General features: G+C 37.1%; 1 protein-coding gene across 9 annotated transcripts in view; it reads left to right on the top strand.

Moving 5' to 3' along the window:
• Obsc (Obscurin) overlaps positions 1-27,272 on the top strand; it is a 633,182-nt gene that overhangs the window by 208,222 nt on the left and 397,688 nt on the right. For 5 of the 9 annotated variants that reach the window (XM_081756059.1, XM_081756036.1, XM_081756044.1 and 2 more), the window contains exon 1: positions 12,496-18,722. The exons of 2 other annotated variants lie outside the window; for them this stretch is intronic. In XM_081756059.1, coding sequence (XP_081612185.1) covers positions 13,425-18,722 — 5,298 coding nt within the window. In that variant the 5' untranslated portion in view covers positions 12,496-13,424. Of the gene's footprint in view, positions 1-12,495; positions 18,723-27,272 lie in introns of those variants that run through there. 2 more of the 9 variants (XM_081756072.1, XM_081756063.1) reach the window with 1 other exon arrangement.

Raw genomic sequence — 27,272 nt, 5'->3', positions numbered from 1 at the left:
TCCGATTATAGCCTGTTCCATTTCTTGGACAGGGTGCAAAATGCACTTGATACCTTCTTCGCTTCAAGGCTCAGCAAGTTCTACCGCGAAGGAATCCATGGCCTTCAGATCGTTGGCAAAAGGTCGTCGATGCTAGTGAGGGTTATTTTTGATCTTCCAGTACGTGTTAGGTGACATATCAATGTTCGAGGATGATGGTAAAAAAGCGACAGAACTTTTTGGTTATCTTTATAAAATGACAATCTCTGGCTGCGACTGTTGGGAACAAGAGATCATATTATTGCACCTCCTATAGTTCAGTCCTTAAATAATAACAACATTCAAAAATTGTACAGTCAAATTACAATTAGAATTGGTTAAGAGACTAGAGAGAATTTTGGAACAAGATGAGACAGTCCTATCCTCTCGTCTATTGTAGGGTTTCTCAACCTGTGGGTCACGAGAGGGTTTCATGGGGGTTGTGAAAATAAGTAGAAGAGACATATATAATTAGAATATAATGCCGCAAAATGTTCTAAGCAGAAAAGACATATATAATTAGAATCTAATGCCGCAAAATGTTCTTAAATATTATTTTGAATTTTGTTCTGATAGGCACATTTTTATTTTTATAGATATTGTTAAATACAACAAAAAATATGTCTACTAAACATTTTCAAACAGGTACGGAGTTGTTTCAAAATCAATTTAAATGAGAGAAGTACGAAATGAAACTAATGAGAAATGCATATTTAAATACCAGAAAAATACAAATGCAACAAAAAATGCATATTGAAATACAATTAAAATTGAAAGCTAAAATTCCTGAGCATGGTGTGATTTCACTAGTACGGCAATGTCTGGTTGAATCTTCGTGATGCACATTATCAGGTCATTTTCAACTGATAAGCGATTTCTTTTCTTTGTTTTAATGTTTACCATGGAAGAAAAATCACTTTCACACAGGTACGATGTAGTAAATGGAATTTTTACTTTTAAAGCAGCAAATACCGGACCAGGATATTCTCTCCTCTTCAGCCCGAACTCCTCCAAGTTTTCGTTACAGAAAGCCAATTGCAAGGACTTGTCGCACGATAATTCTATTAATTGGTCAAGAAGTTGTGGGCTTAGATCAGCTACTTTGATGGCTTCTTCAATGAAGGGGTTTAATATCCATTTTGAACTAGCACTTTCATCGTTGGGAATATATTACTGTTACTGTATTCAAGAAATTATTTCTACTAATATAGAAATAGATAGTTATCGTGAAATCTCCGCATTTGGTATATTAAAAATCCCATACAAGCTTCGTACAAATCAGAAATTATAAGGGGGTCGCTGGCAAGAGGATGTGATCAAATGGAGTCGTGATAGAAATTAGGTTGAGAATCACTGGTCTATTCGATAGAGAGCTCGCTCATAGCTAAGTAGTTTGCGTACGCAGCTTTGGTGTGGGAAACCTGGGTTCGATTCTTGACTGGAGTTCATGTGATTTGGATTCTACGTTAAACTGTAGTTCTACGTCTCATCTAGCCTCGCTGCTGAAAGAGACAATAAACTAAAAATCAAATCAAAGGTTATTCGATAGCTCACACGCCTTTTTGTCCATGGGATCCTCTGTAGGATTACCGGTGAGGGAGTTTTGAAACTTGAAAGGATTAGGGTGTTCGGATTCCACCTTAAACTGCAGGTCCACATCCCGTATAGCCTCGGTGCTGAAAAGAACGCTAAACCTTAACCAACTATCAACAAGAAGGAACGAAGTAAAGCTCTTCTAATAGAAACAGTTAGTAAAAAGTATTTCAATGTATTCTAATGGTATTTTGATTCTACCTCTCTTTCCTGGCAAATTTTTCTTCAAGAAAGTCTGTTTCGTACATTAACGATAGTGAATGAAGATTTTCACATGCTTACTGTTTAAGCGTTTACTAAAACAATTAGTGTGTTAAATGTCAGTAAAGCTACGTTTTAAACTATCAAATGTTTAGGATCCAGACCAGGAGCGCGCCCACAGAGGTGGTCCACGGAATCCAGACTCCCCAAAACTTCCTAATTCAATATACATTTGTACACTTTATCATTAAACTGTGCTTATTTAACAGGTAAATAATTGATGTAGTTTGAAAATTTGACCTTACACTTCATCTGTACTCTGTGGAAGTATTTTACTATTACTTATTGTCTTTTCGGGTGCAGAATAACGCCCGTTCAATATTACGTAGTGGCTTATAGCATTGGACCCCATCAAAACTTGGAAACCTCTGTGCGCAATATTCTGGGTGTGCTCCTAATCCAGACTTCTATTCCGTACATAGCCATTTGAAAAGCCCTGAGATCACTCGGAAAAAAAATTATATCATTACTTGTGCTAGTTACCTAAACTCCAATTCGAGCTCCTCCGTGGCTAAGCGGCTAGCATATGCGCCTTTAGCGTGGGATACCAGGATTTGATTCCCGGCGGGAGCTCATGTGGTTCGGATTCCACGTTAACCAGTAGGTCCATGTCTCATATAGCCTCGCTGCTGAAAGGGACGTTAAACTCAAAATTAACTCAACTTACTTAAACTCCAATTTTTTTTTACAACTAAATGGTTGGAGCTCGCACTGTTTGTCGGGAGATCCGATTTTTATTGTGATAAGAGATAAGTAATGATGCTGATTTGTACGGCAAATCCAATTCTAGATCCATGTATTTTCTATATATTATTGATACTATATGTATGGACGTTGTCCTAAGAAACATCAATCAAGAAACACATCGATTTTCTTCAATACAGAAATGATTCCCCTTTGATTGACCTTTCTTTCCACTTCGAATCCTGGGTTAGAACTCGTAACCTTCCTAATGTCTCCCCATTTCCTGTAATTAGCTTTTAGGTTGATGACCTTCCACGATTAAACAAATATTTCAAAACCTCGTTCTTTCCTCTATTAAACGATTTTCTTCTTCTTTGTTGTGTTAGAGCTTAGTGGCCGACCGAAGTTTATTTACAGCTATAGCCTTTGGCTCGTGGTTCAATAGACGAACGGATCTCGCTTTAATGAGATTGAAGCATGAGATAACTGTGCAGAAATAACAAGAGAATCCAGATTGGGGAAGGCAAGCAAGGAGAAATTAAGCAACATTTTACATTTTTTTTCTTTTTTTATTATCTTCTATTTTCTTCCTTCGCAGACAACTGCTTCTTCTGTTCTCCACCAGGTGACTGTCTCATCTGTTCTCTCATCTCTCCACTTTCTGCAGTGTTGCCAACGACCTAAAGTCTTACTAAGGCGTACTATTAAGTTAATGTTTTAAGTGTAAAGAGCTTTTGCTAGGGATTCAAGAAAATTTTGAACAGAAATATACTTATTACTATCTAGTATGGAGATTTGGATATATTTAAGTTAAGTTTCAGAAACATGTCAAAGTACGGTATGTATAAACTACTCTAGATAAAATTCTGGTAGGCGTGAGAGACCCGGGTTCAATTCTCGGCAGGAGCTCATGTGGCTCGGATTCTACGTTAAGCTGTAGGTCCACGTTTCATATACCCTCGCTACTGAAAGAGACGCTAAACAGAAAATCGAAATCAAATTTCTGGTAGAGTTCCCTTGTGGCTGTAAGCGTACGCGTCTTCGGCACGTAAGTCCCGTGTTCGATTCCTAGCAGGAGCTCATGTGTTTCGGATTTCACATTAAGCTGTTGAAGGGACTCGGATCCAATTAATCACCCAAAATTCCGATACTGATTATAAAAACAAGAGGAAAATATCTTATAAGCATTAATCGTTCGTCATAATATTCACTTTTAAAATGTTGAGTTTACAGCAAATTATTGATGATTATATTTGCTTAAAGATTTGTGTTATTTGGTCGGTTGATTTGGAGTTTACAATCTCGTTGGACAGCGAGGCTATATGGAACGTGAACCTACAGCTTAACCACATGAGCTTTCACCGGGAATCGAAGCCGGTCTCCCACACCAAAGACGCATAGGTTAATCGTAATACCACGAAGTAGTTCAAGTTGTCTGTGAATTCACTCGCCAGCACAATAAGAGTTATGGGTTAATGATAGAAAATGAAATGAAATGAATTTTTTAGTTTAACGTCCCACGATTATGTCTATTAGGCTAAGGGAGACGATGATAAAACAAGTAAATGATGATGGAAGAACTGGTAGAATGATAATGTGGGAGAAAACGGTAGTACCTCAAGATAACCCACGGACGCGATGTTGTCCACCAGAACTTACTTGGTCAAGGATCAAATCAGGGACCCCACGCACCAGAGGTAAGCACTCTACCACTGAACCAGTGTGCTCCCTGTTAGGGTCTAATGATAGAATAACGTTTAATAATAATAATAATAATAATAATAATAATAATAATAATAATAATAATAATAATAATAATAATAATAATAATAATAATAATAATAATAATGTGCTTCAGATTTCAAGTTCATGTCTCATATAGCCTCGGTGCTATAAGACAATTTTAAACATCTAATATCTAATATACTGTAATTGACTCATTATTTTCTGCTGTACTACAGACACAATATTAAACATTGGAAACATACTTATTCTGCATGTTTAAGATAAATGATAGAACAACTCTATTTTTCGGGAAATTATGCAAGAAAGCTTTGTTAAAATAATCCCGTTACAATTTACTCCAATGATTTTGACTAGCAAGCTTTTATGTTGCTGAAACAAGTCGTCGATCTTTATTACACGTATACACTGTAGAGCCCGAAGACATTGATATGGCATAAAAATATATGTCAAACCTGTCCGTAATAGGGCACACACACATGTTGTAATGATACTAAACACACTGCCAACAATGTGAATAATATTGTCACTAAACAGACTGCGAGCAAACGGTAGAAATGTTCATTTTAGTGGAAATAATGCTAGTTTAGTCACTAGACAAAATTTAAAAGGTGCTAAATTTCTATTCTAACAATGATAAATGAACCAATTGTTTTTGATAAAAATATCCTTAAAAATTTCTAGATCAAGCGACAAAGCGCTATATTGGTAACACTGATAACAAGAGACAAACGACAACCGCCTCACGTTTCCGCGCATGTGTATAAATGTTTGACGTACAATTATATCATCTCAAACAATGATATAATTGCGTCAATGATCAAAACATAACATACTATGGGTCAAAACTAATGAAAACAAGGCAGTAGATCATTTTGACATACTATAGTTGCTCACATTTTTTATGTTCATGGGGGACATATCCGTAATGTCAATAAATCGACATATTTCCTTATGTCCACCATGAGAAGGCAATTCATTTGTACACATTAAAGTATGTCCAAATTTGAAGACATGCATTTTTGTGTCGTTTTGAGTCGTTTCGGTCTCTGTGCGTAGTCAACCGTCTGATTATTTGAGCAATATATGACTCAACGATTAACAAGTGTGTTCTATGTATCATATTTTTGTTCTAAATAGCAATTATATTTATACTGGTATTCTATATATACGAGAAGTAGTGAAAAAGTCCTCGAGATGTTGTTGTTGTTTTGGCATTTGTGACGCAATCACAATGAATCTTGTACAGTACAAATCTTTAGGTTGCCTATTTAGGAATCTAACATCTGTCAACACGTCTTAACAGGCACAGGCAGTACACGAATAGTAGCTGAACGGAGCAATGTGTAGTGATCAGTTGGCGAAATTGCACAGATCGTGCAACCAGGGGCGGATTAAAGCTTTTGGGACTGGAGCCGACTATTTCAAGGGAGCTCTATGTTACGAATAATTCCAGCCCATAAATTTTCTTTGCTGCCTTCCACAGCCTCATAGGCTTATCGAAACACAGAAAACTATGCTGTAATATTTTACTGTGCTCCAAGTTTACAATAATAATTAGTTTAATTACATTCATTATTAACAGCTAAATGCTCATATAATGCAGTGTAACAAATAAATGCCAAATACAAGCCAAATGATCGTTAGTCCATGTATAAACACTAATAGAGTAAAGGAGATTTGGAAAACTTCTTAGATATAATCTAAGTAATAACAGAGATATTTCAAAGGAATTGTCACAAGCTAATAATTTAGGTTTGTAATAGAGGCCCAAAATAGCTCACTTCGTCACAAAGTACGTATCGTGAAGACGCCAGTGGAAGAAGACTTAACGTCATTGATACCGCGAGCGTAGCGAGCGGAAAAAATTAGCATGGGTCTGAAGCATATAGTGTAATAAGTCGATTGCTTTATTTTATTATTAAAGAGATTGATTTTGGAGGCCCCCTGAGCTTGGGGGCCCTGGAGCCTGGACTCCATTGACTCCGCCCTTAATCCACTCCTGCGTACAACACAATCATAAAGTTAATGTGCAAATAGGGGGAACATCGGCTTCAGAGTTTGTGATAAAAATAGTCTTAAAAATAGTTTAGTACCATCGGATGTTTCGCTCTTCCCAAAGCTAAAAATGAGGTTCAAAGGTTCCTGTCAAAGAAGAGATCAAAACAAATGCAACGGCTGAACCTCGAAAGATACCAAAAGAGAACTTTCGCCGGTGTTTCTAGCAATCGTTGAAACAAGTATGTGTGTGTTCCGAAGGTACCTCACTTGAAGGCAATTAGTTAAATGTGTGCTTATATTGTGGTAATAAAGTGCCACTGGCGCAAATACCGGGGGGTGAGATGAACACGTCCCCTCCAATCTTGGAACTGGGGGGACTGTCCGTCCCCAATAATTCTATTTGAAATGAGTTTTATGGGAAGAAATGTGATGATTTGTGTCCGATTGGCACAAAGGAAAGTGAGATGAAATTGATGTCCCCCAGAATAAGCCTCAAATCTGCAACTCTGCTCCCCTGATCCTCTACAGCATTGTTTTTCGACTTCGTTAATGTTTTGAACATCGCTTAAATATATATGATTAATTAGATACAGGGAACGATCTTACAAGTCCCCCCAATGTTAAAGACAGATTTGCGCTGCTGTAAAGAGCTACAACAAGATTTCAGGAACTTTTTAACTTCTTGTATATATGTAGAGAGAAGATGGACCATTTATCTTCATAGTTTTTAAACTCATATATTAAAACAGCTGAAGTTTTGCACCGTACAAAATAGAAAATGTCCATTATTTTTTTCCATATCAATTAAGAAGTAGTTCATGTTCCTTTTGCTGTTGTAGTTCTCTTAACGTTCCTTTTGAACACCGAGGTTATGTAAGACAGGGTAGACCTTTTCAAGTATTGTCTGAACCAATACTATCCTCGTTTCTATCCCAGACAAGTACCTCCACCGAAGTTCGAACTTGAAACCACGCGGAAAGAAAATGAAAATTAGTTACTTGAACAAAAGTACCTATACGTATTTACTGTTCAAATTACAACGGTAGCATGTAATATTGTTGGGAAAGAAGTGCTTTATCGTATGTACTAAACAAAAAGGAAAAAGAAAAGGAGATAATAATTAAAGAAGAAAGTATTGAATTGAAATGAAATGTCTAGTGCACGTTTCACGGTTTATGTTCTTCAGGCTAAAGAGACAGATAATTAATAATGGTAAATGACTATTAAATCATTGGTGGAATGAGAATGTAGGAGAAAACAGGAGAATCCAAGGAAACTCCAAGAAGATGTCCAACACAAACTTACATGACCTGGGGTTGAACCAGGAACCAGTCACACCGGATGTCAGCACTCTATTACTAAGCCATCGCGCCCGCAAAGAAAAATGTATTGTTGTTTGTAAAGATAGCATCGTTAGTATGCAAATCGCCTATAGTATATCTATGTTTCAAGATAACAAGTTGGTGTATGGCGTGTTAATATCAATAATTCAGTTGTTTTGGAAGCATAGCGGTGAGGAACGGCCTAACTGTAAGAGCTAATCTTTCATTATAATCTACATATCTGCCAACTGCACTAGATTCATGTCCTACCCTTACTTCGATACCCACCTTAGTAGTATGCCTCGTTTTTCATAACCTCGGCGTTGAATTAGGCCGTAAAATACAAACACTACATTGAGCCGGGTAAAGGGATACAATTCACTGGGGGGATAGATCTGGAGAATAAAGCGAGTGTTCAAGCTGAACCCTCGGCAAAGGTTTTTCAAGCAAAGTTATTTGATGACAGCCAGTGTAGTGCCGTGGAAAATCAGCGCCCTGAGTGTAAGTATACGACGGCGCCCCCATACATACAAGTGAGACTAACCGCGAAGTGCCACCATAGTTGGTGTGAAGCGTAAGAAAATTTTCAAAAATAAACTCTGCTTTTCCTTGATTTTGAGCAGCTTTTATTACTTTTTTCCTTCCATTTTATACATATGCACATACAATTTTCCTAACATGAGGACCACTTCTTAAAGCAGGAAGAGGATTTAAGTACCTACTAGTAATATACCCAGTAATTTTTCCTTTCTTTTTCTTTTCTTTTTCCTCCCGAATTTTGCTCCCCCCTTACTTCGGTGCCCGGGGCCGTTGCCCCACGGCACAGCACTGATGACAGCTGTCATTTCGTTTTTATCCATTTTCGTGTTATCATCTCGACTGCTCGTATATAAATGAATGTATCTTCTAGGATTGATGACCTATTTATATAATTTTTGTTACAGAGAACTGTTGAGAGTATAGAGAAGATAAATTATTTTATGTAGATTTTTAAGCGTATTGTGAATGTCCGATTATAATTTCTTTTGGATCACCCCTCGTATGTGTCAAGTTTGGACATTTTTTTCTCGTACAAAGCTAATAATCTTGTAGAAATTAAATAAATAAATAAATATCAAATAATCATTACTATATCAATTCTATATATTTCGCTTAAATATAAAACTTCTACTTTCTCCAATAAATATCAGCATGTATCCACTATCTCTTCAATGTGCAAGGTGACGCAATAAGGATTTTAGAGGCTAATAAAACGGAAAGTATTGCTGATAGAAACTTGGTTATTGAAAAATATAAAATCGTATTTGAAAACAGTTTGTAATTACTTTATTCTGATTTGAATTACTCTGTTCTGCTGTGTGTTGAAATAACACTACAAATAACAATACAATTGTTAATTGTATTGTAAAAAAAAATAAAACAATCTACTTTCTGATCGACTATAGAGCTGTCAGTGAAGGATCGAGAGGAGTGGGGATAGTCATTTCCGCTCAACACTCTCCTTCCGTTTTCAGTCGATCCGTTATGTTTTGGTCAGGAGCAGGCCCGAAACCAGCCACAGAGGTTTGGAGGGGGAGGCATGGATATGTTAGGGGGGGGGCGAAGTCATTAAAATTTCTCCTACAATTTTTTTTCGTATTAATAACTGCATTTTGTATTGAAGTCTGGAGGGGGCACGAAAAGTTTAGGGGGCCAGGCTTCCCTAGCCCCCCTCTGGTTGCGGGCCTGGTCAGGAGCTCATCATGCATACGTAGTTGAAATATTTTTCGAAAGCAGTAATTCCGTGATTTCAGTGCAAAAAGCTTTTCTCTTAAAGTTTGCTATTCCACGTAACGAAAATGTTCCTGATTCGAAGACTATTTTGCAGTAGGTCGAGAATGTCAGAACAATGGGTCCAGAGGGTTTTTTTTTAAGTGCTCGTACGCCTACGAATATTAAGGCTGTGAAAGAGTCTGAGTTGCAGTCCTCAAAATGTTCTGCAGCTGTTGGGCTTCCTAAGGAGAGTATAAGAAGAATTTTGCAAGAAAACCTGCAGTTTCACCCAAACCGTTATTAATACAATTTTATATTTTCAAATAAACAACTTCCTATCTGCGATACATTTTGTTTTATTAGCTTTTAAAATGTGGGAGGTTTTTCGAGTCACCCTGTATTTCAGCGTTTCCCAACCTTTTTCAACTTGTGGCACACTACAGGTGTAACTTTAATTCTCGCGGCACACTAATATTATAAAATATAAAATACCGTGGCATTTTTCTGTGATTACTGATTTCCCCCGTGGTAAATCATTATGCTTATTTTTCATTCTAATTTTAAAATAGAAAACAATTGCAATGAAATATAGGACTCGGGTTTTTAAAAATCCACTTTCTCTTTTGAAAACTGTATCTAATCTTTAAATAAAAAGGAAGATCACTAAATAACGAACAAATAAACAAATCTCCTGTACCTATAAAACACAAATGTAGGTAATTTGTATGTTGTTTGCTTTGTTGAATTTATTGAATGATATGTTAAAAGTTCAAGTTACGAAATAGTCTGCAAGAATAAAGAAGCAATAATGATCATGACAATGATAAATGTTTTCCAACATTAAAAATGTACAGAAAAGTAACATAGTATAAAACTTAAAATTGTAGATTTATAGTAGAGGTTCATAGCAATGTGAAATACAAAAATATACTTTTTCCCCTAGTCTTGCAATTTTGGTTCCTATAGAATTAATAATTTGTTTCGATTTCCTCGCGGCACACCAGCGACCCATTCGCGGCACACCAGCGGTTGCGAAACGCTGCTGTATTTTTTAAAAATCTGTTACAATATTCACATAACTAAATCAATTTGAAAAGATGAATACCTAAAATTTGCCCAGAACTAAATTAAATCAACAATTAAGAACAATCTGTACATATTTATTATTGTTGTGATTATTGTGTTATTCAATGTAGTACAAACCACTTAATTTTAATATTCAGACACATGTTCCAAATAATAAAAGATTCTCTGCATTGAAAGAAAAAAATGCCAGAAAAGTAAATTGTTTATTCTTTAATTATTTATTTTTAGGCAAAGTTGAATATTTGATCTCTTAAAATTGATTCAGTAGTTGCGAATATTTTCACATGCTGCAAAATAGAATTAAACTCCGTTATTCCCTCTTCCATTCAAAAGGTTTCTTTTTTCGATAAAAAGACATAACAAGTACATTCAAAGTTTTGATTTGGTTTGATTTTGTTTAGCGTCCCTTTCTGCAGCTAGTTCTTATGACACGTGCACCTACAGCTTAACGTGGCTCCATTTCCACATGAGCTCCTGCTGGAAATCGAGCCCAGGTCTCCCACGCCAAAGGCGATCAAGGTTTTTATAGTGCAAATAAAACAATGGAAGAAGTGGAAATAGAAACAAGAAATGTCAAATTTATGTAACTTCATCGTATCTTACGGCACCACAAAGCATGCTCCGATTTTAATCTCAAATTTCATTTTTATCTTATGTCTTCTCATAATGCGGACAAGACAATTTCTCCGCATTATGACAAATAAAAACAAAAAAATCGAGTATTTCTTTTATTTTCATTCCATCTTAATGGTCATAGGTGCTGGATCCCAAGTGGGGCAGCATTGAATGGTTCAGTCCCATTTTAAATTGTAGGTCTCATGCTTATATAGCCTCGCTGTAGATAAAGGACACAAATATAAATCAATCTATTGAAATATTTTAAAGTTGTCTTTATTCATGTGAATGATAGAATTTCTTCTCTCGTTAAACGTTTACTGTTCTCACCCTCCACATCGGAGACTTAGAGGGGGGGACACGGTGGCTTAATGGTAGAGTGCTTATCTCTGTGTGGAGTCTCTGGTTCGATTCCTCGGCCAAGTAAGCTTGTAATGGGCAACATCGTGTCCGGGGGTTTTCTCGTGATACTTCCGTTTCCTCTCAAGTTCTCATTCTCCTGATTCTTCATTAATTTGTCTTAATCACCCGTCTCTCTTAGCCTAAAAGGTCTAAACGTGGGATGTTAAACTAAAAGAGTTTATTTCATTTAATTTTTCGGAGACTTGGGTTCTATTCTCGGTGGAAATGTATATAACTCGGATCCTACGTCTTATATATATAATATATGACTAATCTACGAAAAATGTCAGGAAAGCAATGGGTACATGTGATAACATAATTATGTATTATAAACATTTGTGTACAGGCACGGATCCAAGGGGAGAGCTATATGGGCTATAGTACACTAGATAAAATGGGCTTCAATCCTACTTTCTTTACACTGGATAAAGCGGCGAACTATGATTTAGCCCCTCCCTTGATCATATCCTGGATTCACGGCTGTTTGTATAATTATAGTGAATGTAATTAGAGTTGGGGACTTATTGTGCTTACCTGCAACTACTTGTGGGACAACAGTCTTAACTTCGTAGGCATTGCAATTGCAGTTCTAGTTCTATTTCAGTTCGTTGCAAAGCTTCTTGCTATGTAGGGCGGACAGACAGAAGGTCTTTAAAAACAGCACACAAAACATTGAGTGACATTCGTCGTATGTGAAGGTGTCAAAGTACGTCATAGCTTTTCTAGAAATCGAGGGATTTTAAATAAAGAAGATAGGTGAAGGCTGTTCCCCCTCCTGAAAGGAGCTAAAATTGGTTAAAGAGACAACAGACTCAAAAACTACACGAGTGGTTTGTGTGCACGTTGTGAAACGACAGAGCGAGAGAAAGAGAGGGAGAAGAAAGATTTAAAAAAAATGTATTTTTGGCTCGTGTTGAGAGACTTTCTCACCTCCTTGATTGGCAACACTGGTAGTCACTTGAATAGAAAAGATCCGCCGAGCTTCACCGGCTGTAGCAGCGCCAGATAGCGATGGGCTTTCGAACGACACGCCGAGGGGCGACCTTCTGTTGTCCGTGACCTCCCCGGCACGACTCAAAAAGCGCGAAACGGAGGCGCCGTAAACCAACAAAACAAATTAAAAAAAAAAAAGAACGTGGAAATAAAAAAGAAAACTCGATCGGAACGTAAAAGAAGAATTTCGTGTCGACAATAAAACAAAACAAACAATGGACAAAGATCTGAACTTTCAAGAGCATTACACGCGGGGTCTTTTTAACGAGCAAGACCGTCGGTTCGTATCCCGTTGCCTCATATCATAGTGCAGCTCATATACATGAAAAACAAAATCGGGAACTAAAAGTATAACAAAAACAAGACACGAGATGGAAGAAACTCAACTTGAGGACATATATTTTCAACACTGAAACTTTTGTTTTATCACTTTTTAAATTATTTTTTTCTTCGAACTTGTTCCCGCGTCAATCACATTTTGGCAACTTCTCATTTCTCGACTGAAGACCCAAGTGCCTACCACGTGTGTGAAGTGACTGTGATATATGATTAAGTGGTGATATCTTGTTCCTGATGACTAAGTGTGAACTTGCAGTAGAACATGCGATGATTAGTTGTTCGTTAGTTTACTACTGTGTTTGTTTTTTCGTTGTTGTTGTTGTTGTTGTTGTACAGTTGTGAGTGAGGTGTTCAAAACAAAATTTCTGCTCAACTTTGGTGACATACATAGTGCAGCGTCTTAGAATAAGATTAATGATCCTAGGAATAACAGTACATTCCGTGTGCTTCTGTTATTATTAAACCAAAATTAAGGTCACAATATTTTTCTTCTTGTGTATGGTCATGATTTCTGTGCATCTAACGTAACTTTTTTTTTTAGTCTTCTAAAGCTTAACGTAACTAGCAAGTGTTTCGTATCTTAGATTACGTTTATCTATTTCTAAATCTCGCAACATGTTTCCGTCGTATTGTAGAATCACGGGTAAAAGCCGTGGGCTACCCAAACCCAATTATTTTCCTCTCTTACCCCCCATTTCCCCTGCTGATGCCAAGAGACTTTGCAGAATTACCGGTAAATCTCAAGGCTTGAAACAGCATCATTACATTCCTGTGTTCGACTGTAAAACTAACCGCAAAATACAATGTCGCATTACAACTAAATCAGAGGGACAGCCCAAGCACCATTTTGAACCTCCAGCTACCGGTGACAGAATAGCTCCAGCCGCTTGTCATATCACTCAAATGCACGAGGTGCTTGCTGCTTATAAATATGTGTTCCCTGTTTTAGAGCAAAATGGAAATGATCCTATTAAAGCACTTATCAAAATGTTGGCCAATAAAGGTTGTGAACACACTCTGTGTGAACACGAAGAGAATGCGCGATATGTTTATACGGTTCAAGAAGAGCAATGTAGTTTGGTTATTCCAGCGAATCTGGAAGCCGCAGTGCGCGATGGCGATGTTGAAAATGTCATGCTGGAAAAGGAAACATCTAACGTAGTCATTCATATGAAGGAGGGATCTGCTGTGACAGTAGAGTTGAGAGAAATGGCTAAAGATGAAATTGATGATAAACTACGGGAAGGTATGGGACCAGGTGTAGAGGCACTGAAAGCCCAGAAGAAGAAAAAAGCCAAAGAAGCTGCCAAAAGGAGGAAAAGCAAAGATTCATTAATGGATTTCAGGAAAAAGATATTCGAAGAAAAAGAGAAGAAAGCAGAGATCGAAGAAAAGAAGATGTCAGAAAGGCCACCACCGTCGGCCAAAGCTAAAATGATACAAGTTAAAATCAACGCAAGGAAACAAAGCATCATTGAAAACAAAGAGAATTTGCCTCCAGCAACTATTGCAGAACCAGAAAAGCCTCCAGACGACGCCGTACCTCCCCCTCCAAAACTTCAGAAAATGTCAATTGAAACAGGAGTGTTCACTGAGGGTGAAGAAAGCAAGCGAGACTTCCGATGGACAATGGATGAAATGCAAAACGGTTTTCGTTCAGAGAGTTGTTACTTCATGGCAAGCGGTGACTGGAGAGATCTTATGGAACCATTAATTGAAGAATGGGATTGGTCTGCTTTTGAAAACTTGGAAGAGAATCAAGTAGCAAATGCTGGCAATGAAATCCCAGAGCCAATAAAGACTGATCCGGAACAAATTGATTTGACCTCATCTGTACCTGGAATTATCCACCAACAGAGTCCAAGCATTCTGGAAGAGACATGTGGATTTGAAGCTGTACCTTCTGTTTTACCGTTTAATCCATTAATTGCAGAACCTACTACTGAAGTTCAGCAGGCACTGCAATCAATCAACAATGACGTAACTATTTTGGAGAAAACACAAGACGTAAAAAGTGTTTTGGGAGACAGGAAACATTTACAAACGCTTCCTCGCATTGAAGAGATACCTGATCTTGTTGGTAAACTAGAGATGGGTCAAGAAAAGGTTGTAGAAGTCGAAACGCAAGAGACTATAGGCGACATGGAAATAACAAGTAAGAAACGTATTCATGGTTTGGTAATTGATGTTGAAGCTGCTCAAAAATTCGTCGCTGGACAACTTGTTTCAACAGAAAAAGGGCCTATATTCCTTCCCGGTCAAACTTTGGAAACACCAAATGGACCTTTATTTGTCCCTGGAATTACTGTTCAGACTCCCGAAGGTCCCATGCTTGTTCCAGGACATAAACTAACAGCACCAGATGGATCTCCAGTATTTGTAGCGGGTCAAAATCTTCAAACAAAGGACGGTGAGAAATTTGTACAAGGTCAAACTATTCATACACCACAGGGACCGCGATTTGTACCTGGTCAAACCGTGTTTACACCGGAAGGACCTAAGTTTGTTGCAGGACAAGTTGTCACTACAGAGCAAGGAAATAAGTTTGTAGCAGGCCAAACAGTGATGACTTCAGACGGTCCTCAGTTTGTACCTGGGCAAACAGTAGCAGCTCCTCATGGAGAAGCCCTCTTCGTTCCAGGCCAAAATGTTAAGACACAGGAGGGCTGGAAATTCGTATCAGGCCAAACGGTCCAAACTCCGGAAGGTCCCAAGTTCGTTCCAGGTCAAACTATTCAAACACCAGATGGCCCTCAATTTATTGCCGGACAAATGGTTGGTTCTAAATTTGTACCTGGCATTACAATCAAGACTGAAGACGGGGAAAAATTCGTTCCCGGAACAACTGTTCAAACTCCAGAGGGTCCAAGATTTGTTGAAGGCCAAATAATTTCTACTCCAAAAGGCGAAAAATTCGTTCCTGGAAAGTTAGTCACAGATGAGAAATCAAATGTTAAATTCAGTGTAACAAAGAAATTAGAAGATGTCGAACTCTGTGAAGCGCCACCACAAGGTTTGCCTATAAACCAAACTACGTTCACTGCAGTTCCACCTCAACAGCCTGTATTTGGACACATGATTCAGACGACGAAGAAAACAGTGGAATTCTTTCCAGGAAAACTTATTCCTTCTGTAATTTCGGCTGAGAAAATTGTTCCAGGGCAATTGGTTCAAGAAGCAGATGGTCCTCGATTTGTACCGGGTATGTTATTAGATACCCCTGAAGGCGAGAAGTTTGTCCCAGGCCAGGTTGTACACACAAATAAAGGAGAACAATTTGTACCGGGACAAGTAATAGAAACACGGGATGGACCGAAATTTGTACCTGGGCAAGTGATTGAAACAAATGAAGGGCGGAAGTTCGTTCCTGGTCAGTTAGTTCAAAGCAAAGAAGGACCTCGTTTCGTTCCGGGCCAAATAATTGAAACTAAATCTGGTCCAACTTTTATTCCTGGCCAAGTGATATCAACTGATGAAGGCTCGAAATTTGTTCCCGGACAAGTAGTTGAAACTGCAGAGGGGCCAAGGTTTGTGCCTGGTCAAGTTATAGACAACGGAGAAAAGGTAACATTTGTACCTGGTCAAGTCGTGGAAACTCAGGAAGGTCCTCGATTTGTAGCTCCAGATCTACAACACACTTCAGAAGGTACCAAATTCTCCATCCAAGGCTTCGAAGTCTGTCCAGAAGAATTACGATTACTGAAAACTGAACCTTCTAACCCGTCCTTGTGCCTGTCCCCCTCTTTCGCTGTAAAGGCTAGTGATTCTGTCATTGACTCCCAGATGCTACGTCAACTTTCCGCTGCTGGAATGGCAATTGGTCGACAAGCACCAACAGTTCTTCCGTCTGTTGATGTAAAATTTGGACAAGGAAACCAAACTCCTGGGTTCGAAATGGCTCAATTATTTGCTGAAAGTCTTCACTTACAAGGTTCAGTTGCTCTTAAAATGGCAGAGGTCCTGCAGAAAGTAGCTCAACTCGGCTGTGATATTTGCGATAACTGGGATGCATCTGACGATATGCCAGAAAGTAAAGAAAATGAGGGATCAGTTGTACCACCTACGGAAAGACGAAGAAGTAAAGTGGAACTTGATCTGAAATCTGTTGGTTTAGACAATCTTCAGAAGGTGTTTAAGGCTGAGATGAGTGACGAATCTTTTACCTCCCAAAACGAACAACAGGCTGACCATATGCTAAAGGCTGTTGTGGCAGCAGCGGTTGTAACGGCAGCTCAAGAAGAATCAGAAACTCGAGACAAAAGTGAAGTAAAAAGAGCAATTTTGAGGCGAATGAGTTCTGTGGTTGAAGGCGTCATGAAGGAGTTCCAATCTCAACCAGATGTTGCAACACAAGAACATGCTACCGGATTGGTTGATACTCTCCATAATCTTGTTTCTTCACCAGAGGCTGTCTCTAAAGTTTGTCTAAAAGTCCAGAGGCTCTTGAGAGACGGAGTTCAAGAAGATTCCATTATGGACGAGTCATCCATCACCGAATCTTTCTACATTCCTCGAGATAAAAGTAAAGTCGACATCTTGAGAGATGCTGTAAAGTCAAATCAAAACAAAGAACAAATGAAGGCAAAAGATTCCCAAATGAAATTTTTGACAAAAGTTCTTGGAAAAGATGCCCCAACACAAACTTTTGAGGAGAAACAAGTACAAGATACTGTGAATAAATTGTCTGCAGTTCTCCAAGACCCAACCAAACCTAGAAGAAAAAGGAAAGACAAAAGGAAAACGAAACATATTGAGAAAGAGGATGAACACGTTGCCTCCAAATTAGATGACGCCAGTGAACAAGAATCTGTTGAAAAAGAGGAAGTAGAAATGGGTGCAATGGAATCTGCTTTCCGCCATTTATCCAGAAGTTATCCAGAAGTCGTTAGTGCTATTCTGAACAAAGTATCAGAGGGAATGGATGATGTGTATACAGAAAAAGAGGCAACAGAGACTTTGCAACGTGCGATTGTAAACACCGTAAGAGAAAAGAGTGAACAACGACTACAAGAACTTTTGGAAACTCCTACTCCTGAATCGGATCGTGAACTGAAAGATCTCATTCTTCAGGCTGTTGGATTAGGACAAATGCTTGGACTTGATGAAGCGGCAGGTGTGCTTCTAGAATTATTGTCCGATCCTTCCCACATTAGAGCTGTTGCCGAAGACGCTGTAGTGCGTGACATCTTACAAAGACTAACAGTAATGCGACAACTCGCGGAGAGAAGTCCGTCTTGTGTCCGTGCACTGCATGGATTAGAGAGTGATCCCGAGCTGGCCAGACGAGATCCTCATTTAAGAGAATTAGTTAGAGAAAGCGCTGCACTAATGACTGTCCCAGAAGAAGCTGAGGATGAAGTGCTTGTCCGCGGTTCGTCAAACCTGAGAATCCCACATGTCATTCGTTCCTCTCACGATATTCCAACAGCTATTTTCCATATGTTGAGGTATTCGTCAGATTCGAAAGAAGACCGAAAGTTAATGGACGCTGTGTTAGCAAGTGTACGGCGTGACCTTGAGGATGATGATTTGTGGTCTTTTGGAACTAAGAGTGACAGACGCCGATCTTCCACTTGTGTCATCCTAAAGGACAGTGTTCAGGCAATTATACCGCGAGAAGCTGCACGTAGCGTGTTGACAGGTATGACTAGTTACACTGTGATCGATGAAGAGGGAATTCGGTTCTTTGCACCAATGCACGTGTTTTCTGCTCTGCATTTGGACAAACCGGCTGCTACTCGAAGATTCAGTTCATATTCCATAGTGGAATCTATTGATGAGGAACCTTCTACGACTACTTTGGGCACCATCACGCCCGTGAGCTGCATTAGTATTGAGGACTTAAGGACCGTTGGGAAAAAACGCCAAGATGATGTAACTTTGTCATGTGTGGATTCCTTGGACCAAGGAGAGGTAATATTTTACTTTCAATATTTTATTAGATTTACTTTCGTACAAGAGACAAAGAGGGAGAGAGAGAAAAATGGTATTGCTTTGGAAAAAGCCAACTCATCACCTAGTGTAAAATACTCTAAATATTTTGTCTTTGTAAAGGTTTTCCTAACTTTTTTGATACTTACTAAAACTAGCTAATGTTCATGTGTTTCTACAGAGAACATAGTTTGTGTCTCCGTACCTCTCATCTGCATTATTTATATATGTAGGCGTAGCCAAAACTTTTCATTTGAAATGAAATCTTTCAGTTTTACATCCCACAGCTATGCCAGCTATATGGCATGAAGAAAGTGGGAGGAAACAGGAGACCCCCAAGGAAACCTACGCACACGGTGTTTGTCCACCACAAAGCTCACTTAACGCAAGCTGGAATTGAACCAAGGCCCCCATTCTCCAGAGATGAATGCTCTACCACTGAGCCACCGCGGTCCCTTTTCGTTTGAATGTTCACAGATGCAGTTAAAGCAGAACTCATCATATAGGTGAGCACAAGAGCAATTAAAACCCACTCACTGTCTCAATATAGCATTATCACTTGCTTATTTTATCAGGTTTTAAGAGTAATAAAAATCAGAATACTGCACTGAATTGAAGAACTACATACGAGTCTAATTTTGGGGGTCGCGTTGGCTTAGTGGTAGAGCGCTTACCTCTGTTGCATGGGATCCTTGGTTCGATCCCAGCTCCCGTCAAGTGGACTTTGTATAAATATAGACTGTATACGTAGGTCTTCTCGGGTTTCTCGAACGCCTTCCCACTTTTTTTCATTTCACTATTTCATTCGTAATCACCATCATTACCATTGTCTTCCTTAACATAACCGTGGGCCGTTAAACAACAACAAAATTAGAATACATGACAATTGAAGTAGAAAAAAATAATCTTTTATTAATGTGTTTATAGCCACACGCTATAGCCCCTAATGGCAAAAATGCAGCACCTTATCAGACAAAAATACCCTACCTACTGAAACAATAAGTAATAATAATAATAATAAAACAGTAGCGGATTAAACACCAATTTCTTGTCAAATAATTACCAAATATTTTTAATCTCAAAAGAAATACATCGTCAAAGATACTACAGATAATATTTGTCAAACTCTAAAATTCATCCTTCTGTACTAATAGATATTTCAAATTAGATTAAAAGAATTAGAAATTCTTGTTAAAATTACAGATTGTGTTTTCAAGAGAATTAATGTTGATCCATTTATCATAATATACATTGGTACCTCTTATATCCATCATGTAAGCGATATTCACTATGATATCTATTGTCTAGTATTTTCTGAATAAAATCTCTTCCAATAAGTTTTCTCCTGTCAGTTAATGCCTGTAATCCCCAAAATTGTTTTCAGTATTCTTAACTATGTGAGTAATAATCTCTGTTCAATTTACGCCACAATAACAGAATAAAACAAAAAACAATAAAACATAATAATAATAATAATAATAATAATAATAATAATAATAATAATAATAATAATAATAATAATAATAATAATAATAATAATAATAATAATAATAATAGATTATATAAAAGTATTGTCGTCAGATGTCATAACTGAGAACACATTTATTGTGAGCACCAAAATGATGACCTTTTATCATTTTTTCAGGAACACTATAATTCCGTTACTAGAATTTCTGTGGTTTCTGCTAAAAAAAAAAAAAAAAAAAAAAAAAAAAAAAAAAAAAACAAGAAAGTAAGGTGACACATGGTTTTCACAGATCCTTTTGAAACTTGTAAAACTCTCCAGAGACCGAAACAGTTAATAGTCTGACGGTGCAAGGTCCGAGCTATACGGATGATACATTGAGACCTTCAGTTACCTCAATTTTTGACTGGTAGATTGTTAGATGCACTCCGGCCGATTGTCGACAGTAAAAGTCCGAGTTTATCGTTCTGCTTGATGGCAACAGCTTGTGATGCAGAATGTCCTTCCAATTCTACCAAACGCGCACCACAACTTTTCTCGGCGTCAACGTGATCTTCCCAACACATTGTAGAGCTTCTCCACGCTTCGACCACTTTCTTTTACGTACACTGTTGCCATAGATTATTCATCTTTCATCAGTCGTGATCAACCCCTTCAGAAATAGACCGAGTTTGTTACATTTCAGTAGAGATTCGGATACAGAAATTCGTTCGACTGAATGTTTTAGTCAGATAATGTGGTACTTTAATGCCGACGTTCTTTTCCAAGCTATCTTTTTTCAAGAAACTTCTCCATACATGATAGTATAATTAACCTAATCAAATCCTGATAAAAACTTGTTGGAACCTGTTCAAAGGGTATACTCTTTGACACTAATAAAGGATCAAAATCAAATGGTACCGTATCTATGCTGAAGTTATATGTGAATATGCACACAATGAAGTCGATTAATTATGTATAATGTGTGTGTGGTCACACGTGTTTCTTAGATTGACCCATTATATAGAAAATTATTATCCCACCTTTAGTTTAGGTGCCTTGTAGAATTACTGGGATAGCGAAAAAGTGGTAAAGTTGCACAAACAAAATATATATAATCGATTTCGAAGACACATTAACAACAATTTTAGGAATGATTAAAAAATGGATCAAAACAGTGCGATCTTGGCCAATAATTACATTTTTGATCAGGGGTCACATGATTTTTGAAGGCCCCTAAATCGAGTTTTCATATATATATATATATATATATATATATATATATATATATATATATATATATATATATATATATATATATTTACAGAATAAGCACATTATATTGACTTAAGTGATAGTTTGGGCTTAGATACACTATATATAGTTCTCCAGATACAAGGCCTACAAGAAAATTTTTGATTGGAATATATTGGACCCACAAAATTTTTGAACTGCCTCTAAATCGAGTTTTCATACTTTTTACGGAATAAGCACATTATACTGAGTTAAGTGATAGTTTTGTTTTGGCTACATTATATGTAGTTATCCAGATATAAGGCATGCAAGAAAATTTTTGATTGAAATGTTTTGGATATTTGATCCAAAAAGCAGAAAATAAAATTAAAAAACAACATTAAGCTACTTCAATTAAAGCACTAGAAGATAGAAAATAAAAGCGCTAAAAGGCAGAAAATAATAATAATGAAGTTCTTGAAAGCAGAAAATAATTTGTTACTATTATCTACAAAAGGAAATTGAAGTATGTCCCAAGCGAATTAAATTAATACGTAATATAAAATTAGTTTCCACGATAATTTTATAAGGCATTTATTTGTTTGGTTTCGCACTGATTTCAAAATATGTATCGAAATTAGTACTTAATTATTTTCTACTTTTAAGTTTTATTATTATTATTTTCTGCTTTTAGCGCTTTTATTATTTTCTACTTTCTAGTGCTTTTATTGAAGTAGATTAATATTTTTTCCTAAAAAAAAAAAAAAAAAAAAAAAGAAAGATCTATAGAAAACCAAACCGATTTAATGGAAAGCCAAACAAGTTTTAGCATCAAAACCGATGTAATAGAAAACCGTTTTCTAAAACTTTCCAAAAATCGATTTCGGTTTTCTACAAACCTGGTTTTGTGCCCAACGCTATTTCGAAACTTGTCTGGGGCATGTATTATGCGCTCTCTTTTCACCGTTTGTTTCGCTGTCATCATTTCTGATTTTTTTAAAATCCTAAAGTGCAAAAGGCGCAAAAGTGCAAAAGGCATAAAACTTAAAATACAATACAATACAATACAGGAAGTTATACATTTGAACTCTTATTCTGGATGATAATCAGTGTGACTTGAACCATAGACATCCCAGGAAAATAAGACTTGTTTGGATGGCGAAGGACAAGTTTCAAATAGTTTGTAAAATTATCGTAGGTGGCGTTGGTGGAACAGCAAAGTAATAACGGTTATGAATTGGAACTCTGAACTGCAAAATGTGTACTATTTCACATTTTCTCCTCTAGAGGGACCTATTTCTCGAAAATTGTTATGTATTTATGTACAGTATATGTAAAACAAAGAGTGTTGAGGAACAGATTGTATTTATTGTTGTATGTAATATTCTAACGGTGAAACACAAGCTCCTAACGCACATACTGGATGATTGGTTGATATAGATTTTAGCATCTCAGTCAGCACCGAAGCTATATGATACATAGATCTACAGTTTATCTTGGGATCCTAACCAAATGAGCTCCCACTGAGAACCGAATCCGGTTTTCCAGAGCCAAAGTCGCGTACGCCAACCATATAGCCACAAGCTAGTTCAACAGTGTCACATATGCTCCTAACAGTGACATATACTTCTAACAGAGGCACACATAACTCTAACAGTGACACAAACTTCTAACATACTTCTAAGAGTGACATAAAATTCTAACAGTGACACACACACACACTTCTAACAGTGATACATATAATTCTAGCAGTGAGACAAATACTTTTTACAGTGACATACATAATTCTAACAGTGACATATATACTTCTCACAGTGACACACATACTTCTAACAGTGACACATATACTTCTCACAGTGACACATATACTTCTAACAGTGATACATACTTCTAACAGTGACACATATACTTCTGACACTGGCAAATATAATTCTAACAGTGACATACATTATTCTAAAAGTGACAAACATACTTCTATAAGTGGCACATATACTTCTAACAGTGACACGTATACTTCTCACAGTGACACACATAATTATAACACTGGCACATATAATTTAAACAGTGACACACATATTTCTTACAGTGATACACATACTTCTAGCAGTGACAAACATAACTCTAACAGTGATACAAATAAGTCTAACAGTGACCTACATACTTTTAATAATGGTACGTATAATTCTAACAGTGCTGTTTATAATTGCAAGATTTTTTGGATATAGTATACGTAAAGCCGCGTCAGTTCCCGAAGGAGCTGGATGCTCATACTTTTAGGGATTATTCATTGAGTATCTACGAACTTACCAAGGGGGTAACAAAGCGACTTTGATTTACTTATCGACTGATACGAAAATAAAAAAGAACGTACCTCTACTTTATATCTGCATGTGTAGTGCCCTTGTACTTTATCTATGACTATGTGTGTGTATGGGGGGGGGGTATTTAACGCATATCGCATGTCTTGTGCACATGGATACTTCTTACTATTGCACTACGTAGAAAATTTATGGTATTTCATGTAGAAGTGGCAATAGCACACAGAAGAAACGCAGATCACGACGTTCTCATGTATACTATTACCGATTTTTTTTTATTAAAGATTATGTATTCATCTAAGTAATATTTGAAAAATGCAAAAGAACTGGGCTTAGTGATCCCACTTAACAATTGAGTTTGATGGTCAAGGATAAAGACCGAATTCATCAGTGCAAGAAACTTACGAAACTTACCAGGGAAAGAAAAACGCTTAGTTTTACTGTGTACGTACGTAGGCGTCAGTTGTATTTCGAGCGACTTGTTAGTGGTTTTAGCTACCGAAGATGAAAACAGCAAACGTTACGCAACAGACGAGTGAAGAGAAAACCTCTTAATGACGTTGACCATATGGTGTGTAGAAATTTGGTTGTAGAAATGATTATTCCAAGGTCCTCGATGAAGATGAAAGCCTGCTCCATCATTTATCACCTATCACTCAAGTACCTTATGTAAGCATTCATGCTTAGGTTTCACGTCAGGGGTAGTAGAACTTGTAACTCAAATTAGAAAACGTTGATCAAATATGTTGCTTTACAATATTTAATTTCTCTTTAATAACGTTTTATTAGTATGCACAGTGCATTTGATTCCAACTAACAGATGCAAATTTTTTATTTAGAAAAACAAATTAAGAATAATGTTTTAAAATTAGACTTTAAAGCTTATTGGGGTTAAGTTTAGAGTTGCCAATCCGTTTTTTATAAAAACTAGGAAAATTTACAGGATGAATGAGGTAAGAAATTATGATTTGGAGTTCTTATGTAACGTTTAGATGTGTAAGTTTGGTAGTACAGTTATGTTTAATACGAGGAAAGATGTGTGGAAGTTGGTACTATTTGCAAGACGCAGAAGATTTCATGATTCAGCATGTCGAGAACAGAACCCAACGAACCCCTGCGGGGCTTCTAACCCGTTCCTACTACTACTATTACCCCTACTCCTACTCCTATTGTTACTTCTACTCCTACTACTACTTATACTATGGATCTGTATAATAAAACTACACGTTTTAATGTTTTCACTGCTTTTTTGTAGTTTTGAAACTGGAGGGGCAACTCTAAATTCAAGCCGCTTATTGTGTTAATGTACTACTGATAAAAACAAGAAAAATTAATGAAAGTATCGTTAGGAACATTTATAAATTAACTACAGCGTAAATTCCTCCCTCTACCTAAAATAACTATTTAATTTAAAAAAAAAAAACTTTACACAGTTGGCGTGTAAATTTTAACAAATATTTAATGATTGACTATTATTTCAGAGCGGTTATTTTCAACTGCGGTTTTTAATCCGATAATTCAATCTACTGATTTCAAAATATTCTGCTAGAACACGAACTACCCTGTAAGGGTCGATGTTGCATGATAGTTTGTGCACCTGGCAACTACAGTGTACTCAAACCTGGGACCTGGTTCGGAGCTTACGTTAATAGTGTGTAACGGGCCGAAATCTGTTACAGTCGTTATAGCTATTCCGTTACAGGTGCAGATACGCAGTGCAGGGAACCACTTTTTTCAAAATTTACAGGAAAAAGTTATTAATTTGAAAGTAAAAATTATATTTAAGGGACATACAATGTAGGCTACCAGCCTGTAACTCAAATACTAACCATCTTTTTTTTATGTTTACAAGTGTAGGCTTCCTACTTTCAAACCATTACAAGTGTTAGGCGATGGCTACAATGAGTGATTAAATATTAAAGATAACTATTCGATATTGTTTTCTGCCGGGAGAGTATTTCTGCTTAGTGTACAAAAACTTTATTTTACATTTACAACGGTAGTTGTACTAATGTGAAACCATCACGAGTTTTATATACGAAATCGTATCGCTGCCAACCTACATTAAGTTGCTTGTAATGCAATATACAAACACTACTCTAAGCTAACCTAACCTGCTCTAGACTTCTAACCTAACTTACTCTTCTCTATTCTAGTAACCAAACCTAACTTAAAATACCCTACTCTACTAACTTAACCAGTGATAGAGCGTTTACCTCTGGTACGTAGGGTCCCTGCTTTGATCCCCGACCAAGTAAATTTGTAGTAGGCAACATCGTGCTTGTGGATTTTCTCTGGCTATTTCCGTTTCCTCTACTTTCTCATTCTACCAATTCTTTATTCACTTGCTTCAATAATCGCCTATCTTATCCTTACAGGCATAATCGTGGGACGTTAAACTCAAAGATTTCGTTTAATTTTTTCTACTAGCCTATCCTAACCTACCATACTGTATTAATTTACCCTACTCTATTCCATCCTATCCTAACCCTACTCTACCAACCTAATCTAACCTAACCTACTAACAACATAACCGACTGTAAACTAACCTAACATATCCTATTCTACTAACCTACCCTACTCCACTAACTTAGCCTAACATTCCCTACTCTACTAGCCTGAATAGTTGTTTTCATGCTTATTAGTTTGCAGGCATATTATCAATCTTTAGGCAGTAATTTGCACATGCACCAAGTAAGCAACATTTTAGAATATATTAGGGTAGTAATTAATTTAATTTAAGAATAATTTATGTAAAATAATTTTATAAAAATGGCCCCATATTTCCTATCTGCACGCCGTTACGGTTGTTATGATTATTGTATTTTATTTCAATTATTAAGCAATCTGTTATATGTTAGACTTCGCTAAATAGCATTCAGAGCCATAGCAAGGGGGGACGAATGGGGCGGTTGCCCCGGGCGCTGATAGCAAGGGGCACTGAACGAGCAAGAAGAAAAAAAGGTGTCGGAAAAGAGTAAACGACGCGGCGTCCGCTGAAAGAATTGGCGCCCTATTTAATCCGTATTTTTGTCGGTTTGCAAAGAAATTCCTTACTTAAAAAATTTCTTGCTCGCTCCGCTCGCAAACCAAAATTTTCAATAAGAGTTCACGACAAGTTTTTACTTATTACTTAACCCTTTGGGGATCTTATGGTACAATTTGTACCATATGCACTTTTCATGGTACATTGCATTATTTCTCTTCTATTTGAGCTTTTTCGTCCGGTTTTTTTTTTTTTTTTTTTGTTTTCCAAGTCCAGAGTCCTTGTAGAAGACATTACGTATGGTTTCAGACCGTCCTGCGTCCAGACATAGGAGGTGATGACGTCATAAGTCAAAAATTTATTTTCTCATTTTCTAAGCCTATGTTCAATATTTTTGGCGGGCTTATTTTTCTATGTAGAAGATTGAAATTTTGCACAAACATTCAGTCCACCGAGTAGTATTTACCAGAATTTTTGTTCCGATGTCAGTGCTAAAACAGGGGGGAACCAGAGGGGCGAAGGGGTAAAACAGGGATTTTTTTACCCCCAAA

This window comes from Thermobia domestica, chromosome 1 (assembly GCF_964235325.1).
Source record: "Thermobia domestica chromosome 1, izTheDome1.hap1.1, whole genome shotgun sequence".
Lineage (NCBI taxonomy): Eukaryota > Metazoa > Arthropoda > Insecta > Zygentoma > Lepismatidae > Thermobia > Thermobia domestica.
The sequence above is the reverse complement of the archived record's forward strand: the minus strand, read 5'-3'. Positions and strand labels throughout refer to the sequence as shown.